General features: G+C 38.6%; 1 protein-coding gene across 1 annotated transcript in view; it reads left to right on the top strand.

Annotated features, from left to right (window-relative positions):
• Positions 1 to 18,120, top strand: part of DSCAM (DS cell adhesion molecule) — a 427,464-nt gene that overhangs the window by 338,999 nt on the left and 70,345 nt on the right. The window contains exons 22-27 of the mRNA XM_070750468.1: positions 3,178 to 3,295; positions 9,896 to 10,059; positions 11,589 to 11,687; positions 13,029 to 13,217; positions 14,092 to 14,382; positions 16,881 to 17,057. Coding sequence (XP_070606569.1) covers positions 3,178 to 3,295; positions 9,896 to 10,059; positions 11,589 to 11,687; positions 13,029 to 13,217; positions 14,092 to 14,382; positions 16,881 to 17,057 — 1,038 coding nt within the window. The remainder of the gene's footprint in view (positions 1 to 3,177; positions 3,296 to 9,895; positions 10,060 to 11,588; positions 11,688 to 13,028; positions 13,218 to 14,091; positions 14,383 to 16,880; positions 17,058 to 18,120) is intronic.

Below are 18,120 nucleotides of genomic sequence, written 5' to 3'. Positions count from 1 at the left end.
AAGCAAAAAAACCCAACGCAAAAATGGTGCTGGGGGGCTTCTCGGCGTTCTCCCGAACACCGAACCTGGAAGTTCAGCAAAAGTTCGAGTTCGGCGTTCGGGTTCAGGAGAACATCGAGAAGCGCCGCCGCCGCCCAGCTGTCACCTTTGCAGAAGAGCCGTGGAGCTGTTGGCCGGTCGGGAGGCTCAAACAGAGGTGGGGAATCCCAATAGGAAATTCCAGGGGCGGAGCTTTGACATCACAAAGACGTCCTTCCTGACCGGCCGAAACGTGGACTCGTATGACGAGAGGTACATGTATGTAGATTGTTTTGAGTTCGGGTTTTGCCCCGTGTAATATATATATATATTTACAGCAGAATGAAGCTAACAACTTTAGCCTGATGATGGTGAATGTGATTTCACCGAAACGTCACATAGACATTCAAAATATTACACGGGGCAAAACCCGAACTCAGAACAATCTACACACACACACACACACACACACACACACATATATATATATATACATATATCACATGTTATTGCTGAATTTTTAAAATTAAGGGAGACTAAGATAGCGCTATTTCGGCCTTGTTCTGGCCTCATCAGCTAGCCATACCCTTACTGGGATTTGATCTGGGGCTTCTGCCTTGTAAAGTTGGGCCTAGAGGCAAAAAGGAGCTGTGACGTTCCTTCCATTTACCAGGGTGATCCAACAGAAAAAACATGTATATATGTGGTATATATACATTTTAAAAGACATTTTCTACATCATTACATCATTACATCAAACCTTCAAATCAAACCAAACAGAAAAGAGAAACGAAAGAGAAAACATAGACATGACAAAAAAAACCCTATACAAAATCCCTCCCCCTCCCTCCCGCTGTCTCATTGACAGCTCAGTCTTTACTTATCAGTTATCATACGGTACATGTTACCAACGATTACTACTTGGTCTATGCAGGGGTGGACTTCTGTCCAGACAGGGGGTAATGCTGTGGGGTAGTGAAAATGGAGCTCCACCCCAGAGCACCCAATTTGCACTGAAAGATGTTGAAAGAAAATGCAGTGTGTCCTGCATAAGCCACGCCCACACTGTGGTAGTAAAAAGTTTGGTAGCCCTTCACTGCTCTTATGTATAACCAATTTTCAAGTCAATTATCTTATTAAATCTTTCCCCCCTATCTTTTTACACCTATATTCAAGTGTTACAACATTTTCAAAGTATACAAATCTAATATTTTTAATCCTTTTAAACATATTTACCAATCTTTTATACAGATTCCTTTCCCCCCTTTTTTCCACCCATTCATAATAATCCTTCCATATTTCATAGTACTTTGAATCTTCCTGGTCGTTAAGCTCCATCATCATTTTGTCTAATTCTGCACAATCAAGTATATTTTTGATCAGACTTCTTTCAGATGGTATTACTTCTTTTTTCCAGTATTAAGCAATATTTATCCTTGTTGCTGTTGTGATATGTTGAATTAGGTAGTTACACCCAACCTTTTCATGTACAGCAATTCATGTTTAGTGTGAGACATTTTTATTACTTTCTCTTGAATGAAACAGATTATTTAAGTATCATTTTGTGAAGTTACTTACGTTAGCCAAATCTTTGAAATATTAACTGTGCAGTTAGATGTGCTTTGTTTTATTTGTTTCAAATTCTGTCTATTGATGGTAATATCTGAATTATCTGAACAATCTAAGTAAAGAGAGAAAATATTCACCTATAGAAATTGTTTCAGAGTTCTTCCTCAAGTATCCTCTTAAACAGGTTTCAGCCTACCTGAACGCAGCAATATATTAATTTACTCAGTTAAAATACATGAACAGTCCTGAGAGCCTGAAGGAACTGTTCCATCTTCATCACAGAATAAACAGTTTCCACTTCCCTTTCAAAGTTATATTTGGACTTAATCTCTGCTGGGCAACTGTGATACCTACAATGGTAGGAATCACATTCATCTCTTCCCAGCTACTATTTTATAAAAAGAAGTTTCTAGAAATTGTTCTAAGTATTCAGGTTTGAATTTGGCTATTCAGACTCCTCCTTGAAAGTTATCTATGCTATTTTTTATTGATTCACTTCATTTAATCCTTTCAGGTTTTCATGAAAGAACCAAAGAAGTTATAAAAATAAAGGGACATATATATATATATATAAGTTTGTTTGCCCCAGTTCTCAAATGAATAATTTTTAAAAGTGCCATCTCTATGGCGTCCCCAGATTATCTCTTTATATTTTTCTTTTTCTGAGAAAGATAAGCATTAACTCATTTCAGGTTTTCCCCACAATAAAGTTTCAGGAATTTAAGGCATGATGCCTGCACATGAAAAGATAACTTAAAGCATATCAGATAATAGGTTTGAACATGTTTAGTGTTTTATTCCAGTGCAAACAAAAAAGCAATAATAACACAATGTTTATTTTTATTCGTTACTATCGTTAGGATCATTGTTTTGCAGCTGTCTTTCAAGCAGATGTTAAATATACTGTGTTCCACTAAGAAACTAGTAAAATGGATTGAAATAAATTAGTCAATGTAAGCAAAGTAAGACATTTTTATAATCATCATCATAGTTCCCTCTAAGCTGAGCAGTGAGCAATTGCTCACTTAAAAATCATCATCAATTCAGAGTTTTCCAAACCTGCCCAGAAGCCGAGAGGGAAAGAGTGAGAGGGAAGGAGAGAGAGAGGAAGAGAGAGAAACAGATAGAAAAAAGAGGAAGGAAAAGAGAAAGAAAAAGAATGGGAGTAAGGAAGAGAGAAAGAAAATCAAAATCTAGTTTGAAACTAGCTCAGCTATTTAAGTGGCATTTTGATATTGATAGAGTTGCCCTATTATGAGCTCACTGTTATAGACACACAGTACAGTATTTTATTTTGAAATTCTCTGAGCCAAACCAGGGTGGGTTTTTTGTTTGTTTGTTTGTTTGTTTGTTTGTTTGTTTATTTGTTTATCTATCTATCTATCATTTATTTATTTATTTATTTATTATTTCTGTGCCGCCCAGTCCCGAAGGGACTGCCGTTCAGACACTATACTTTTCCGCCCACCCCCCCAAAAAATTAGAGGGAACACTGATCATCATAATCCTCTTCCATCTCCTGTTGTTCTCCTCTCAAGTAAGGGATGCCATATTATTCTGCATTTTAACCCTTTTTCCTTCATTTCTTAGCTCCAGCCAGAATTTTGACATTCAGTGGTACAGTAACAACCCCATGGATGAAGGATATTATTCTCCCTTGTAAAGCTGTTGGAGATCCTGTACCTACCGTTAAATGGATGAAAGAAAGGTAACCAACAACTATGTGTGCAGTGCAAATGAAGGTTGTTATGTCATTGGCTATGTGAAAAAGGAAGAGAGGGATTGTAATTACCATATTTTTGGTGTATAAGACGCACCTTTTTACCTCAAAAAAGTGCTTTAAAAATTGGATGCGTCTTATACATTGAATGTTGCCGAGGTGGGACAGGAGGCGGCGGCAACTGCTGAGGTGGCTCCAGCAGCTTCTCTTCAAGGAGCCACCCCTGCTGAATCTGAGGAGGTGGGCATACATGCCCTGAAAGGCAGAGCCATCATCTGTACCGGCCCCATGTTGTTGGGCAAGCGGCTGTGGCAGGAGCCGGTCAGGTGCCACCTCTCTCAGAGCAAAGCTGCCTCAGCTGGCCCTGATCATCCAGCGGGAGAGAGCTCAGTTCCATTGGCCCCACCCCAATCTCCCACCTTCGGGGGAGCCTTTGGGAGGGCGCGGCAGTCAGTGAAGAGCGTTCAGAGGGAAGCTTCCTCAGCTGGGGAGAGGCGGCACCTGACTGGCCCCTACCACAACTGCTTGTCCATCTCGGCTGAGGCAGCTTCGCTCCAAGCACCCTCGAACCTGCCTGCCCTTGCCTCATCCAAGCCGGGCAGCAAAGCCCTGACTTTCTTCTGTAATAAGAGAGCAGCGGCAGCAGGTACGGCCGGGGGCGGAAGTTCTTTGTTGGTGCAGGAGAGGGGGCGGTGGCGGCTGCACCAGCAGAACAGCCCAGGAGGCCTTCTCCTCTGCTGCAGCGGGCCCTCCAACACCCTCCCTACAGCGCTTGGGCCATGCAGATAAAAAAGGAGGTGGGGTGGGTACACTCCAAGGGGGAAAGTCGGCTCAGCAGTTGCTGCTGCTGCCTCCGCTTTGCTGCTGGTGTGTGGCGGAGCAGCTCACCCAAGCCGCTTTTCAGCCTGCCAGAAGGGCTCCTCAGCCAGCGGAAAAGTCTGGCAGGTCCTGGGGGCCCACCCTTTCCCTTAGCAACTTAGCAGCCCTAGCAACCAAGTTACCCGCTCAGACCCCACAGGGAGGAGAAGCCGCTCGGATCCTCCAAAGAGGCACCCTAAACGAGAAAGCATGGAGTTTGGCTTGGACAGTTTATTATATTTATACGCCGGGGGACACAATGCACAGTACGGGAAGTTTTTATCTCTGAGGGAAAACAATAATTGAGAAAGAAGAAGTCTCAAAAGGTGTCAGGGAGGCAGGCTGTGGAGAGCATTGCATACTGTCAATAACAGCCTGAAGACTAGCGAGCTTTGGGGTGACGGCTGTTTAGGTGGCCCTTAAAGTAATGGAAGTTTTTACACTTCGGTTTTATTTTTGGCACCTCACGACTGACCTCTGAGAGAGAGAGAAACAAAGGAAGAGGGGCAAAACAGAATTAAAAAGTGTCTCTTGAAAATGAAGTTTTGTTTTTACACTTCTGCGTGCACACACGTGTGCAAAGGGGGGGCGTGAGAGCATGGACACACACTCACACTTGCACACACACACACAAAGAGTTGGAAGGGACTCTGTGCTGTAGGTCATTTGATCCAGGGGTCTCCAAAGGTGGCTGAGGAACTCTTAAAAGTCTTAAAAGTTGCCAAGTTTGGGGATCCCTGCTCTAGAAACACCTTTTAAGGAATATTTCAGGTTTATCATCATCACCATATATTCCCATGCACTTCAATTGTCCAATTTGGAGTAGTCAGGAGAGGGGTCTTTGAAAACCTCATGGTATAGTAGTAATATTAAGGCAACCTCAGCAGGGAACTGTAATTGTAGATGATTCTATCACTAGCCATTTCTGTGAGTAAAGGAACAACTAACAAAATGAATTGTCCTCATTTGTTTGTTTTGTTTGTTTGTTTGGGTTAGGGGTTAGGAATGCAAGAGTCTTCAAACCTGGCAAGTTTAAGGCTTGTGGACTTCAATTCCCATTTCTGGGCTAGCATGACTGGTGGAAGAATTCTGGGAGTTGAAGTCCACAAGTCTTGAAGCTGTCAAGTTTGAAGTTTGTAAAAAGTGTACATGGTTTTAAAAAATATACATGGTTGTAAAAAGTATTCTGCTACACTGGTATTTTATTAAACAATATAATACTACACCATTTGGTTCAGAATACTTTTTTCCTTGTTTTCCTCCTATAAAATCTAGGTGCGTCTTATACACTGGTGCGTCTTATACACCGAAAAATACTGTAGACCAATGCATGCTTTGATTCAGAAGAAATATACCTCATATGAGTATATCACGTTTAATTAAAACAACCTGCAATATTTCCTTTCAAGTTTTGCCTGAGCCGGAAAAACAAGATATGGATGCTTTAAGAGTTGCATTAATTTTAATGAATGAACTGCTAAAAGAAGCAGTATCTTTTTTTTCAAGTGCCCCCCACCAAAAGTCTGTGAAAAGATAGGTGCAGCAGCAGAATAGACCAGAGTTTACACAAAGTCCAAAGTACAGTAGTCTTCTGGGTTATTTTGTGACTCCTTGTTATCAAGTCCTGGTCATTATTAATCATAGACTGATTAATCCATACTATGCCTAACCTGGGATTACTTGAACTATTTTCCACCCGTGTATTTAATTTAATTCCACATAGGTAGATACAGGTTCTTGTCAAGCAGTTTTAACATTAAAGAATACCTTTAATTTACGGTCTGTGTATTTTTGCAGATGTTAGGAGTTACCTCAAACATATCAAAGAACAGCTCCCTTATTACTGAGTTTCAGCTAATCTTTTGTTGCCAGGCATTTTACAAGTTGTTTTATAAATTGGTTTTGTTTCTAATATCTTTTTTTCACATTTGCTTTTTTCCCATTTAATTAAACAATTCACCACTCAGTCAGATCCTGCTGTATTCTGTAACTGAAGTCCTTCCATGTTTAAACTGACACTATGCTGAGGATAGTAGGTTTTATAAATAATGCAGCAAGGATATAAGGAAAATTACAAGGAGATTGTTTTCTCCAGGTTTTTTTTCCAAATTAAAATCCTTTTTTTTCCTATGTGTACTGATAACTGATGTATTTAATCCTGGAGATTAAAAAATAGTGAATCAACACTATGCCAATGTAAACAAAGTACTAAACATTTTTCTAAAGTCTATACCAGTGATGGTGAACCTTTTTTCCTTTGGGTGCCAAAAGAACGTGGGTGTGTGCACACACCCATAATTCAATGCCTGGGGTAGGGGAACAATTTCCTCCCCTCCCGGAGGCCCTCGAGGCCAGCAACGGCCTGTTTCTCAACTTTTGGTGAGTCCAGTAGGTTCGTGTTTTGCCCTCCACAGGCTCCAAAGGTTTCCTGGAGCCCGGGAGTGGGTAAAAAGGCCCTCCCGCATCCCTCTGGAAGCTCTCTGAAAGCCAAAAACGCCCTCCCAGAGCTTCTGTGCAAGCCAAAAATCAGCTGGCCAGCACACATGTGTACATTGGAGCTGAGCTAGGGCAGCGGCTCGTGTGCACCTATTCCATAGGTTCACCATCACTAGTCTATACGGTACTACTTTTTTTGGTATTGTAAATCCAAGGTGCTGTAATGTATGTATGTATGTATGTATGTATGTATGTATGTATGTATGTTGTATGTTTATTAGATTTGTATGCCGCCCCTCTCCGAAGACTCATAAACTCAACCAGCAGGTGGCATTAAATTGGTTGGTTTGATTTCCTCTGATCTCTGCAAAATCAGATTCTCTCAAACTATTGCATTTCAATACTTTAGTGATTTCAGCCAGGACACATAAGGACACTTACTTGTGATTCGTTCAATTGCAGCATAATACTTCTGCAACAAGGCTTAGCCAACCAAGTAATCAGCTAGGATGCCATCTAGCTAGTAGGAAGAGGCTAAAGCCTGGCAGGCTTAGGCAGGACAGGCAGGTCATGATATCCAACAATATACCTGACCTGCTCATCTTCATGCTCACACTGCCTGTCCTCCCTCATAGCTGCCTTGTCTACAGCCATGGCTTTTATGACAAGTCTTCTGCAGTGGCTTCAGTTGTTGGTCTGGTTCCAAACAGGCAGCAAGTAGATCCAGCAACACCTCAGCTTGTCAACATTTTCTATAAAAGCGATTTCCTGCATTAATCTGATTTCCTGGGGGTGGGGCTGTACTCCCTTTTATTTATTTTATTTATTTTCCTTATCTATATGAGGAAATACCTTGCACGTTGAGCATTCCAAAAAAAAGCTCAGGGCGGTGACAATGCCTTAACCGGCCAGAAATCTGATTAGGAAGTAGCAAAATTGGTGTTGCAAAGTATTCACTAACTTGGGACTCACAGTCTCCAAATGAGCCTGCCTCAAGTCTAGCAATCTCTTCCATTGGCATTGTCTAGCTCAAGTCTAGCAGCTCTCGAAATTACATGGTTTTGCCTGCCAAATGCTTTGGAAATGCTTCTTCACTATGCAAAGCTGTGCAAACATCTTTTCCTGAAGGAAAAAAAGGATGTTTTAAAAAAGGCCACCGAATGACATTCAGCTGATGCAAAATGGATGACATAGTATCTCCTTTTTGCCTTTTGAATTGCTACTCTATAAGTTAAAATACGATTTTGTGCTAGTTTTTGGTCAGATTTAAGACAGGTTTTCTTTCACCTGCTCTCCAGGGAGTCTCTGCTATGCATCTTCTTGAGCTTCTCAGTGAACGAAGGAGCTGCAGTGGATGTAGAATTGGGGAGTGGTGCTTCATTGCAATCTGATCTGATTCCCGACCCACTTCTTTGTTCCGATGGTTAACTACTGTCTGTCAGAATCTTCGGAGACTCCCCAAGAGCCCCTTCAAAATTGCAGAATCTATCAGATGCCTTGAATGGGCCAATATAATACCATCTTCTACTGTGAGGGAGATTACACTGCAAAACCCAAAACAATCAGTGAGTGAGCTGCCCATGGTCATGCCCTCCACTTTCAAATCACATTATTTATTATTTATTTATTTATTCGATTTTTTTTTATGCCGCCCTTCTCCTTAGACTCAGGGCGGCTTACAACATGTTAGCAATAGCACTTTTTAACAGAGCTAGGCTATTGCCCCCACAATCCGGGTCCTCATTTTACCCACCTTGGAAGGATGGAAGACTGAGTCAACCTTGAGCCGGTGATGAGATTTGAACCGCTGACCTTCAGATCTACAGTCAGCTTCAGTGGCCTGCAATACAGCACTCTACCTGCTGCGCGCCACCCCGGCTCTTATGTTTCCCCTGAGACAAAAAACTCTAATGTGTGACTTCTCATTTGTTGGACCCTCAGTAAGGTGGATCATATCCATTATTGTCATGGCAGCCATTAATATCTGGGTCACTCCAGTCTCCTCACTAAGGGAAAGCAGATGAAATCCCCTAATGCTACTAGCTAACAGATCTCTACCACCCTACCTGGAATCAAGCCAAGCAGTCTTGGCAGGGATTCCACTCTGCTGTGTGTGTGAGAGGAGCTACATAGGGTCCAAACAGGATTTCACTTCTGCTTCTCTATGGTGAATGTCTCTTGATGCCAGCAAAGATTTGTCGATGACAGTAACTACCCATCCTCCCTAGCATTACCATTACAGAGATCAAGGCTGATGCCAAACCCAAAATATGTGTAGGGAGGGTTTTTTGTGAGAGGAATGTCCTCCTCTTCTCTCTGGTTTCAAAAAAGCATTCCAGACTACTCTATCATCATTAAAAACTTCATTGTAGCAACTGAAGGACCTGATTTCAAGGATCTACAGCCATGCCTCCTGGAATGAGAAGTAAAAATTGGGAATTAGTTAACTTGCCACCTTTTCTGAATGTGGCCTTTGCCTGTCACAACTAAAATCCCATTCCACTATAACTTTCCCCTCTTGTATTATCAGCACCCTCCCTGCCCAAGGAATTCCCTATAATCAAGCACAGGTCACACTCAACCTTGAGTTCAACGATCTCCTCAGACACTCAACGCATCAAACAACCACCTGGGCTATAAATATGGTCTGCTTCCTTTCCATCTTCCTGCCTTGCTGTTACCTGAGACAAGAGACCTACTCAAAACTGGGAGACTGGAACCTAACTCCAACTCTTACGAAATAGTTCACATCTACACCCAGCCAGGTCCAAACCTGACAACATCTTTAAACTCTCTGGGGGGAATAGTTCATGCTCGCCTATTGCTACTTGTGCTTCTGGCATTCTTATACCTTCATGTTAATTCCTGAGACTGGCTGGTGAGAAGGTAGAAATGTTCCAAGCATCCATTTATTTCTTAACCCTATGGGTAGGCAAAGTTGGCTCTTGTGGACTTCAACTCCCAGAATTCCTGAACCAATCATGCTAGTTTAAGAATTCTGGGAGTTGAAGTCCACACATCATAGAAGAGCCAACTTTGCCTACCCGGTCTTAGCCTGTTGTAAAAATTGTAATAAACTAACCATTGTAGCACCATTCAATATGAAAATGGAATCGATCACAATGTTGCATTTCAGATTTGTAACAGTGAATATGAATAATCTCGCTATTGAGCTGAGCAATTTTCTTTCCAGGCATTTCCCTCTTCCCTTCTGTATTTTTAAAACTAACCTCAGATCTAAGTTATATTGGTGGTAACTTCTTTAATGTATGGTTTTTGTTTCCTGTGAGGCAGTAACGGGACACCCAGTCTAGTGATGATTGATGGGCGAAGAAGCATCTTTAGCAATGGCAGTTTTATTATCCATACTGTGAAAGCAGAAGATTCAGGATATTACAGTTGTGTGGCTACTAATAACTGGGGATCAGATGAAATTATTTTGAATTTGCAAGTTCAAGGTAAGTTAACAATATTTCTTTCACTGCAACTATTTCTTAGCTTAAGGAAATTTTATTATTATCAAGATAATAGAACATTTCAAAACGTAAATTGAAAAGTTATAGTGTGTCCCTGGAAAGCAAATAATAGCAGCTCTCAGATATCTCAAAGGCTAGACAATAAATATGTTCTTTATTTTGGAGAACTTGAATCAGTATACTGTATATAAATTACTTGGAAGCAAATTTATTCTGTACATTACAGGAAACTTTCAAATGGTAAGAATTTATTAAATTGCTATGTTCACATCACACATCATGAATAAACTCCATTTTCTAGATTAACACAGAATGCTTTATATTTAAAAGCATGTTAGGTTAGGTTTCAGTAGTGATTTACTGACACAAATGTTATTCTTCAGTGACATACAAGTGATTGGAGACAGTAGTACATTGTTCTGACTTTTACCAGCTTATCTGTAGATCTAATTGTGAGTGATGTTGGGAACTCCAGTTCAGCCATATATAAAAGAATGATACATTTGATGTATAGAAATACAGTGGTACCTCTACTTAAGAACTTAATTTGTTCCATGACCAGGTTCTTAAGTAGAAAAGTTTGTAAGTAGAAGCGATTTTTCCCATAAGAATCAATGTAAAAGCAAATAATGCATGCAAACCCATTAGGAAAGAAATAAAAGCTCGGAATTTGGGTGGGAGGAGGGGGAATAAGAAGGGGAGGAAGACAGTTGCTGCCCAGAGCGAAGGGAACGTTTTTCTTCTCTGGGCGCTGGCAGAGGTTTATTCCCGCTCCAACCACCCAGAAAGTGCTTTGTTCACTCTGGACTGCCAAAGCCTCCTTAAGCACCACTGAAAGGCTCCTCTGGCAACCCAGAAAAGCCTGATATGGCCAGTGTTGTGTCCAGAGGACAGTTGGAAAATGAGGCCCGCCCCTTATGCATGGCCATGTTTTCTTGTTACACCATTATTACGAGTTGCTGTTCCTTCCAAATAAAGTGAGTGTTAATGTTCCTGAACCTGTCCACCTCGTCATTTGTAGGACAAAACAGCCAGGATTAAAGGGTGAATGGCAGGAAACTGGCCGGGCCTTCATGCCACTCTCAAATTTCCTGGGAATTTTTTCTGGACTTGGGTTCTTAAGTAGAAAATGGTTCTTAAGAAGAGGCAAAAAAATCTTGAACACCTGGTTCTTATCTAGAAAAGTTCTTAAGTAGAGACGTTCTTAAGTAGAAGTACCACTGTAGTTGGAAAAGTATTTTCCCTACCTCCTGGAAGATGATTATACAGGAACTATAGTGGTGGAAAAATCAAGGGCAAAAATACAAATACCAGCTAAAATTATATAATATTTGAGTAGCTAAGGAAAAGGAATTTTTCTGCTGTGTTTTAATTGAAGATGTTATATTAGCGGACATATCAACAAATATGATTTGTATATTTTCCCACCTCAGTTCTGTGATAAATGTATTTAAAATCAAATTATTACTCAAACTATTCTTCATTTCTGCTTTTAACAATTTCTTATTTAGTTCCACCTGACCAACCTAGACTTACTGTATCAAAAACCACTTCTTCCTCCATCACACTTTCCTGGATACCTGGAGACAATGGAGGCAGCTCTATTCGAGGTAACATTCAATAGTTCCCTCTCAATGCAAGAATGTTGTTGTTTTGGGGTTGCTTTTTTTAATTAGTGCCTTACATGTTGCCATTTCATCCCAACAGAAGATTATGTTAGTTTTGCTTATCAAAAAGTTCAATTATCTGAATAATGTTGCTTTCTTGACAGTAAGGATTTGGATAATAGTGTCCCATATGAATCAGAGATGCCCATTATTTAGCTAACAAAATATTGTATGATATGTTCTAGAATGGATTATTTAAACGTTACTGGCATTCCTGATGTAGTTTTGATTGATCAATATTATATTTCATCTGGGATTTTGTTAATTACTGAATTCCCTTGACAGCTTTAATAGAATAAATTAAAATCATTAAAATAGTTAAAATTAAAATAAAAGCAAATAAAATAAATGAACTTGGTAGTTAACAAGTAATCAATGCAAACCTCTTCAAAGTGACACTGAACTCTGCAAGGAGAGCCTTTGAAATAACTAGAACAGCCACAGCATAGAAAATTAACATGAATCAGGACCAGATCAGTTCACAACAGTTATTATGAGATGAGTTTCCTCAAATGATCTCAGTAAGTACTGGAAGTTTATACAGAAAGATAAATACAGTGTTCCCTCAATTTCCGCGGGGGATGCGTTCCGAGACCGCCCGCAAAAGTCGAAATTCCGCGAAGTAGAGATGCGGAAGTAAATACACCATTTTTGGCTATGGACAGTATCACAAGCCTTCCCTTAACATTTTAAACCCCTAAATTACCACTTCCCATTATTTTTTTGTTATTTATTTGCAAAAAATATTAGTTTGGCGATGACATATGACGTCATTGGGTGGGAAAAACTGGTATAGGAAAAAAACGCGAAGTATTTTTTAATTAATATTTTTTGAAAAAACGTGGTATAGGCTATTCGCGAAGTTCGAACCCGCGAAAATCAAGGGAACACTGTATTCTCATAAAGCCTAGACGTAAGGCAGGATTTTAAATCAATGACTGGTGCTTCATATTTTGTACCAAATTGAATTGACAGACAGAGCAGTATCATTGTTAAGTGTTTCTGGAATAAACCCAAAGGCTCCTTTGTAATTCCACAAGGAATTTATTACTACATTCGAACCTGGAGGTTACTAGCATGTAATCTATCATTTTATCATCTTTTTTTCCGAAAGGGATGCAACTGGGATAAAGTGGCATATCATCTGAAGGTAATAAAAGGTGTCCCCGATTGGAAAACCAGGATTGAAGTCTTTAAACTGTACCCACCAACTTCTAGAAATGTAGTCCCACCTCCAACTTTATATATATATATTGGACTATGTTTTGTTTTAATCTTTGATAGGTTATATACTGCAATACTCTGAAGACAACAGTGAACAATGGGGTAGTTTTCCTATTAGCCCTAGTGAACGTTCCTATCGATTGGAAACGCTGAAGTGTGGCACGTGGTACAAGTTTACTCTGACAGCTCAGAATGGAGTGGGACCAGGCCGTATCAGTGAGATCATAGAGGCCAAAACGCTTGGGAAAGGTATTTGAAATTATATTCTGCCTTTATTCTAAATTAAGTATTTGAGTTCCCATCTGCTAAATAGTTTGAAAAATTGGACTGCTGTGAATTCTTTTCCATAAAATGTGAATGAAACAAATTCATTGAGCAATCTCTACTGTAGTATGCAATGTAGGCTGAAGTCTTAGGCCATGCCTCTAATATTGGTTACTGCAACTTGTTGGAATTTTTGTTCCTTCTTGAAGATGCCCCTTTCATCTTCTAGTCTGACAAAGGTTTTGGAGTCTATGCATAGACCTGTACACTGAATGCAGGTCTCCTGGGGAACACGGTCTTCTTTTATTTCAACAGATTATAGCCATTTACTTCTGAAAACCTTTGTAATGGAATTCTAAATCACAATTGTCCCCTTCCCAATGTATATTATCTCCCAAAAATATCATACACAAAGAACTTCAAAAACTATAGTTATGAATAGAAAGGAGAGGACAAAGGGGAAGTAAAACAAACAGAAATCAAATGCATTCCAACTTGAAGAGAGATTCCCATCCGAGAGACTTGAAGTCACTGTGTCTAATATTTTTTTTAAAAAAAATAATTTTTATTATAATACAAAGATTAAAAAAAAAGAGCAAGTGTATGTTGTTTTACATCTTATATCATCTTATATCATTTCAGAGCATAATCATAATTATATAGTCTTTGTGCTTAACTTCTAAATGTTTTATACAAATATTTTATATCATTTCAAAGCGTGATCATCATTATATCATCGTTGAGCTCAAATTCTAAACTTTCTATACAAATAATTTATACAATACTGCCCTTAATTATCCCACTGTGTCTAATATCTATCTATTATAACTTTTACATTTAAATATATATTTTCTTGTAGAGCCACAGTTTTCAAAAGAACAGGAACTCTTTGCCAGTATTAACACCACTCGAGTAAGATTGAACCTTATTGGCTGGAATGATGGTGGTTGTCCAATCACCTCCTTTATTCTGGAATACAGGCCATTTGGGACAACCGTGTGGACTACCGCACAACGAACATCACTTACCAAATCATATATAGTCTATGATCTTCAGGAGGCAACCTGGTATGAGCTACAGATGAGAGTCTGTAATAGTGCTGGCTGTGCTGAAAAACAGGCCAAATTTGCAACACTCAACTATGATGGGAGTAAGTACATTCATTTCACTGCTGTTTAATCAAGAATATTCACAAATAATTTCATTGCATATAATGTAACTTGAGTGCCATTCATTTTTTGTTTGCAACATGGCTCTTGTGTGTAGTGAAGGAAACAATACCGATGTTTGAAGGCTGAAAATCCACTTTATACCTCACCTTATTGAAACATTTTTATATAGAGCAGCTGAATTTATATCAGTACAGTTCATCTCTGTGATGGAGGATTCGGGGTACAAGTATTCCTTTAAGCATTAAAAAGTTCCAATAACTTTTTAATGCTTCTTCTATGTTCTTGCTCTAATTAAATACACACTTTACCCTTAAAAGCACCCAAAATATCAATTTTAGGATTTATTTCATGGCTTGCTTTTTAATTTGAAGAATGAACAGTTACATAGAGAGTAACAGTGAGTAGCTATAGATTTGTACTTGAGACTTCCTGCTTCACTTTTTTCAGGTGCTTCAGTCTTAATTTCCCTTCTTCTTCCCATTCTTTGAAAATGAACCCTGTAGTGTCAACATTTAGGCTTGGCTTAGTTTGTCCAGATTTTGATTACAGATTTTACTTTTTACTAAATAGAAGGATTTATTTATGTACCCTTGTTGAACTGAATCAGAAATACTTTTGACTCCACACTATTATTCTGTAGCCTGACTTTGGGGGGAAAAGATACCAGAGTCTGACTTTGAACAAATCTTGAAAAGTGCTAATTCTTAATAGACACATATCTTCACTTTTAAAAGAAAAGGGGCCATATTGCTCTTAAAATTAACTGATAATTGATATTTCACTCAGAACCTTTTTGAAGATATGCATGATCCTTCCATTTTCTGCACTGGCTGACTACAGGGTTTCAAATAATAAGATGTGAATTCAGAATTCAGTCTGGAGCATTTTGTGCGTAAAGAATGTGTTATCCAAAGAGCTATAGCCTTTACAAAACAGATCATTCATCTACCTCAGTGCTTCCCAACCTTCTCTTTCATGTAGATCATAACATTATCACTGACATTTTTTAAAGATCACCACACAAGTCACAGATACATACAGCACCACTTAAGTATAATCTATGGTGTCAATATATATGTCAATATAAATTTAAGAATTTAAGACATAGTTGAAAAATGTACATCATTTCCTTAAAATGGCCCTAAAAATAAAAGAGCTATCCTCATTTGTGGGTAGAAATTTCAGGATGAGTATAAAAGGTGATGGTCAAAAATAGCTAATTAGAACACTCATTGTTACATGAGTGAACTTAAATCTACTACTAGCTTTTATGTAGATTCAAAATATGATATAAATTAGCTTTTAGTAATATACAGCTATCAATGCTATTGGATGATCCATAATAATCATAGATTTGTTAACTGCTTAATGATTTAAATTTTAGAAAAGTAATAGAGTGCCAGCCACATTTCCAAAAGGACTTCACTCTACATAAATTACATCTGTTAGATCTGTTAAAGAAAAGTTCAGATTATGCTCACAGGGCATATATGTCAGCTCTTTCAACTACTGGCCCATCCCTTCCTGAATATGCATCTTGAAATTTTAATCAAAATCAAAATCTAGTATTATCTTTCTTGACAATAAGACTTAGTGCCTTTGAAAATAAAAATAGTAGCTGGTTTCTTATGTCTATAATAATATCCAATTATTCCCTAAAAGGTAAGAGATATGGATTGATAGAGGTTATCCTGAGAGTAGGATAGATGTTGTGGATCAAATAAAATGATTGCCCATCTGGTAAATTGGTGTTTTGTGACTAGTGTATTGACCGTGCCCGCCATTTGTTGAGCAAGCAGTCAGTAGTATCCTTGTGACATGTCTATGACATGGTCCTGAAATGTCAAATCACATGCCACATAATTGTCTACCTACCATTCAGGACAATCAATAATTGTGATTTTTGAGTAAACAAAAAACTATTTAAAAAAAGACTCAAAATGCCATTGGCTATGCAAATTTAAAACACCTTAATAAGTTTTCATTATAGAGGTTCAGACATTATAGAGGGTCAGAGGTTACAAACCTTCCCTTTATTTACCAAGTTCCCCCAATCTGGCAAATCTATGATGAAGCAATTTCAACAAAATTCAGTCCTTTTTTTGCCTAGGACTGTGGTTTTTAATAGGAGTTAGTAATGCTTGCCTCAAATAAGAGGTAAATATCATAACTCCTAAAATATTTTTCTGGCCTGCATTTAATTCTTATGATTGAAAGGCATACTGTGTTTTGTTTCCTACAATTTCTGTAAGGAAGCTTGTGGTTTCATGAAGAAAACCAGCATTGCCTCTTCTTTCAAATGCAAAAAAATTGGTAGCAGTTTGCCTCAAAATAATGCAAAGCTGAAATGATGAAGCTTTGCTAATAAATTGAACCTCTTAGGAACATACCGGTCAGCTTCTGTACACCGTAGTCACTTAAAAACCAACCTTTTCTCTTCGTTGATAGGCATCTAATGTCATGACACTGTTTCCAGGTACAATCCCTCCACTCATTAAATCAGTTGTCCAAAGTGAGGAAGGTCTGGCAACCAATGAAGGGCTAAAGATGCTGGTGACTATTTCGTGTATCTTGGTTGGGGTCTTGCTGCTTTTTGTGCTTCTACTGGTTGTAAGAAGGAGACGGAGGGAACAGAGACTTAAAAGACTCAGAGGTAAGAATCTACATCAGCTATTGCCTTACTGTGTTGTAGTTTCTATATAAAACTACAAAATTATTGCCTGTAATGTAAAAATGTGCAGATTTACATAGAATAGAATAAATTAAACTGGTTTTCATATTACAGAAATAGTGACAGTGCTGTTTCCCATATCCAAATGGCAGTGTTTGATGTATTGATTAAGGTGTTGGGCTAGTATGTAGAAGATTGTGATATCTAGGCCGGCCTGAATCATGAAAATCACAGGGGGAGGGGGGACGGAAATTTTGGGCCAGTCTTTCTCAGACTAATCCACTCACAAGGTTGTTGTTGTAGAAATAGGTGGAATATTAAAAAGTTCGCTGCTCTTTGAGTTATACAGTTTAATAAAAAGACAGGATGTATATATAATAATAATAGTAGTAGTAAACAACAAATTCTAATACACCTTTTGTAACATTAATAAGAAGAACATGTGTAAAGAACTCAGAGATTTAACTTGGCATGTAACATGATAAACATGTAATGTTCCAATTCCATCAGATAGTTATAGAATGTAATACAGGTAATCCTCAATTTATGATCACAGTTGAGACTTGAACTTCCATCACTAAGGTATGTACTCATGAAGTGAGACACACCTTCTTTTGCCACTGTCAGAAAACAAGTCTCTAATAATGATGTTCACATGACCCTTTAAATCATTAAATGAATGGTTGTAAATTGAAATGTATAAAAAGGGTCCTTTAAGAATATGCAGATTATACTATTGATTCTTATGACATTACTTAATTTGCTACAGGTATTTCAGATTGTTTTCAATAGTAGTTGTGTATGAAAATTCTTCCCTTTTTTCTAACTTTAGATGAATAGGTTGCAAATTCAGTGTATATTAATGACATGGTTCATTTTTATATGTTGCTGCTAGCAAATACAGTGATACCTCGTCTTACAAATGCCTCATCATACAAACTTTTCAAGATACAAACCCGGGGTTTAAGATTTTTTTGCCTCTTTTTACAAACTATTTTCACCTTACAAACCCACCACCACTGCTGGAATGCCCCGCCTCTGGACT

The sequence above is a fragment of the Erythrolamprus reginae genome, chromosome 4, assembly GCF_031021105.1.
Source record: "Erythrolamprus reginae isolate rEryReg1 chromosome 4, rEryReg1.hap1, whole genome shotgun sequence".
NCBI lineage: Eukaryota > Metazoa > Chordata > Lepidosauria > Squamata > Dipsadidae > Erythrolamprus > Erythrolamprus reginae.
Note: the sequence above shows the minus strand (reverse complement) of the source record. Positions and strands in the feature narration are given on the sequence as shown.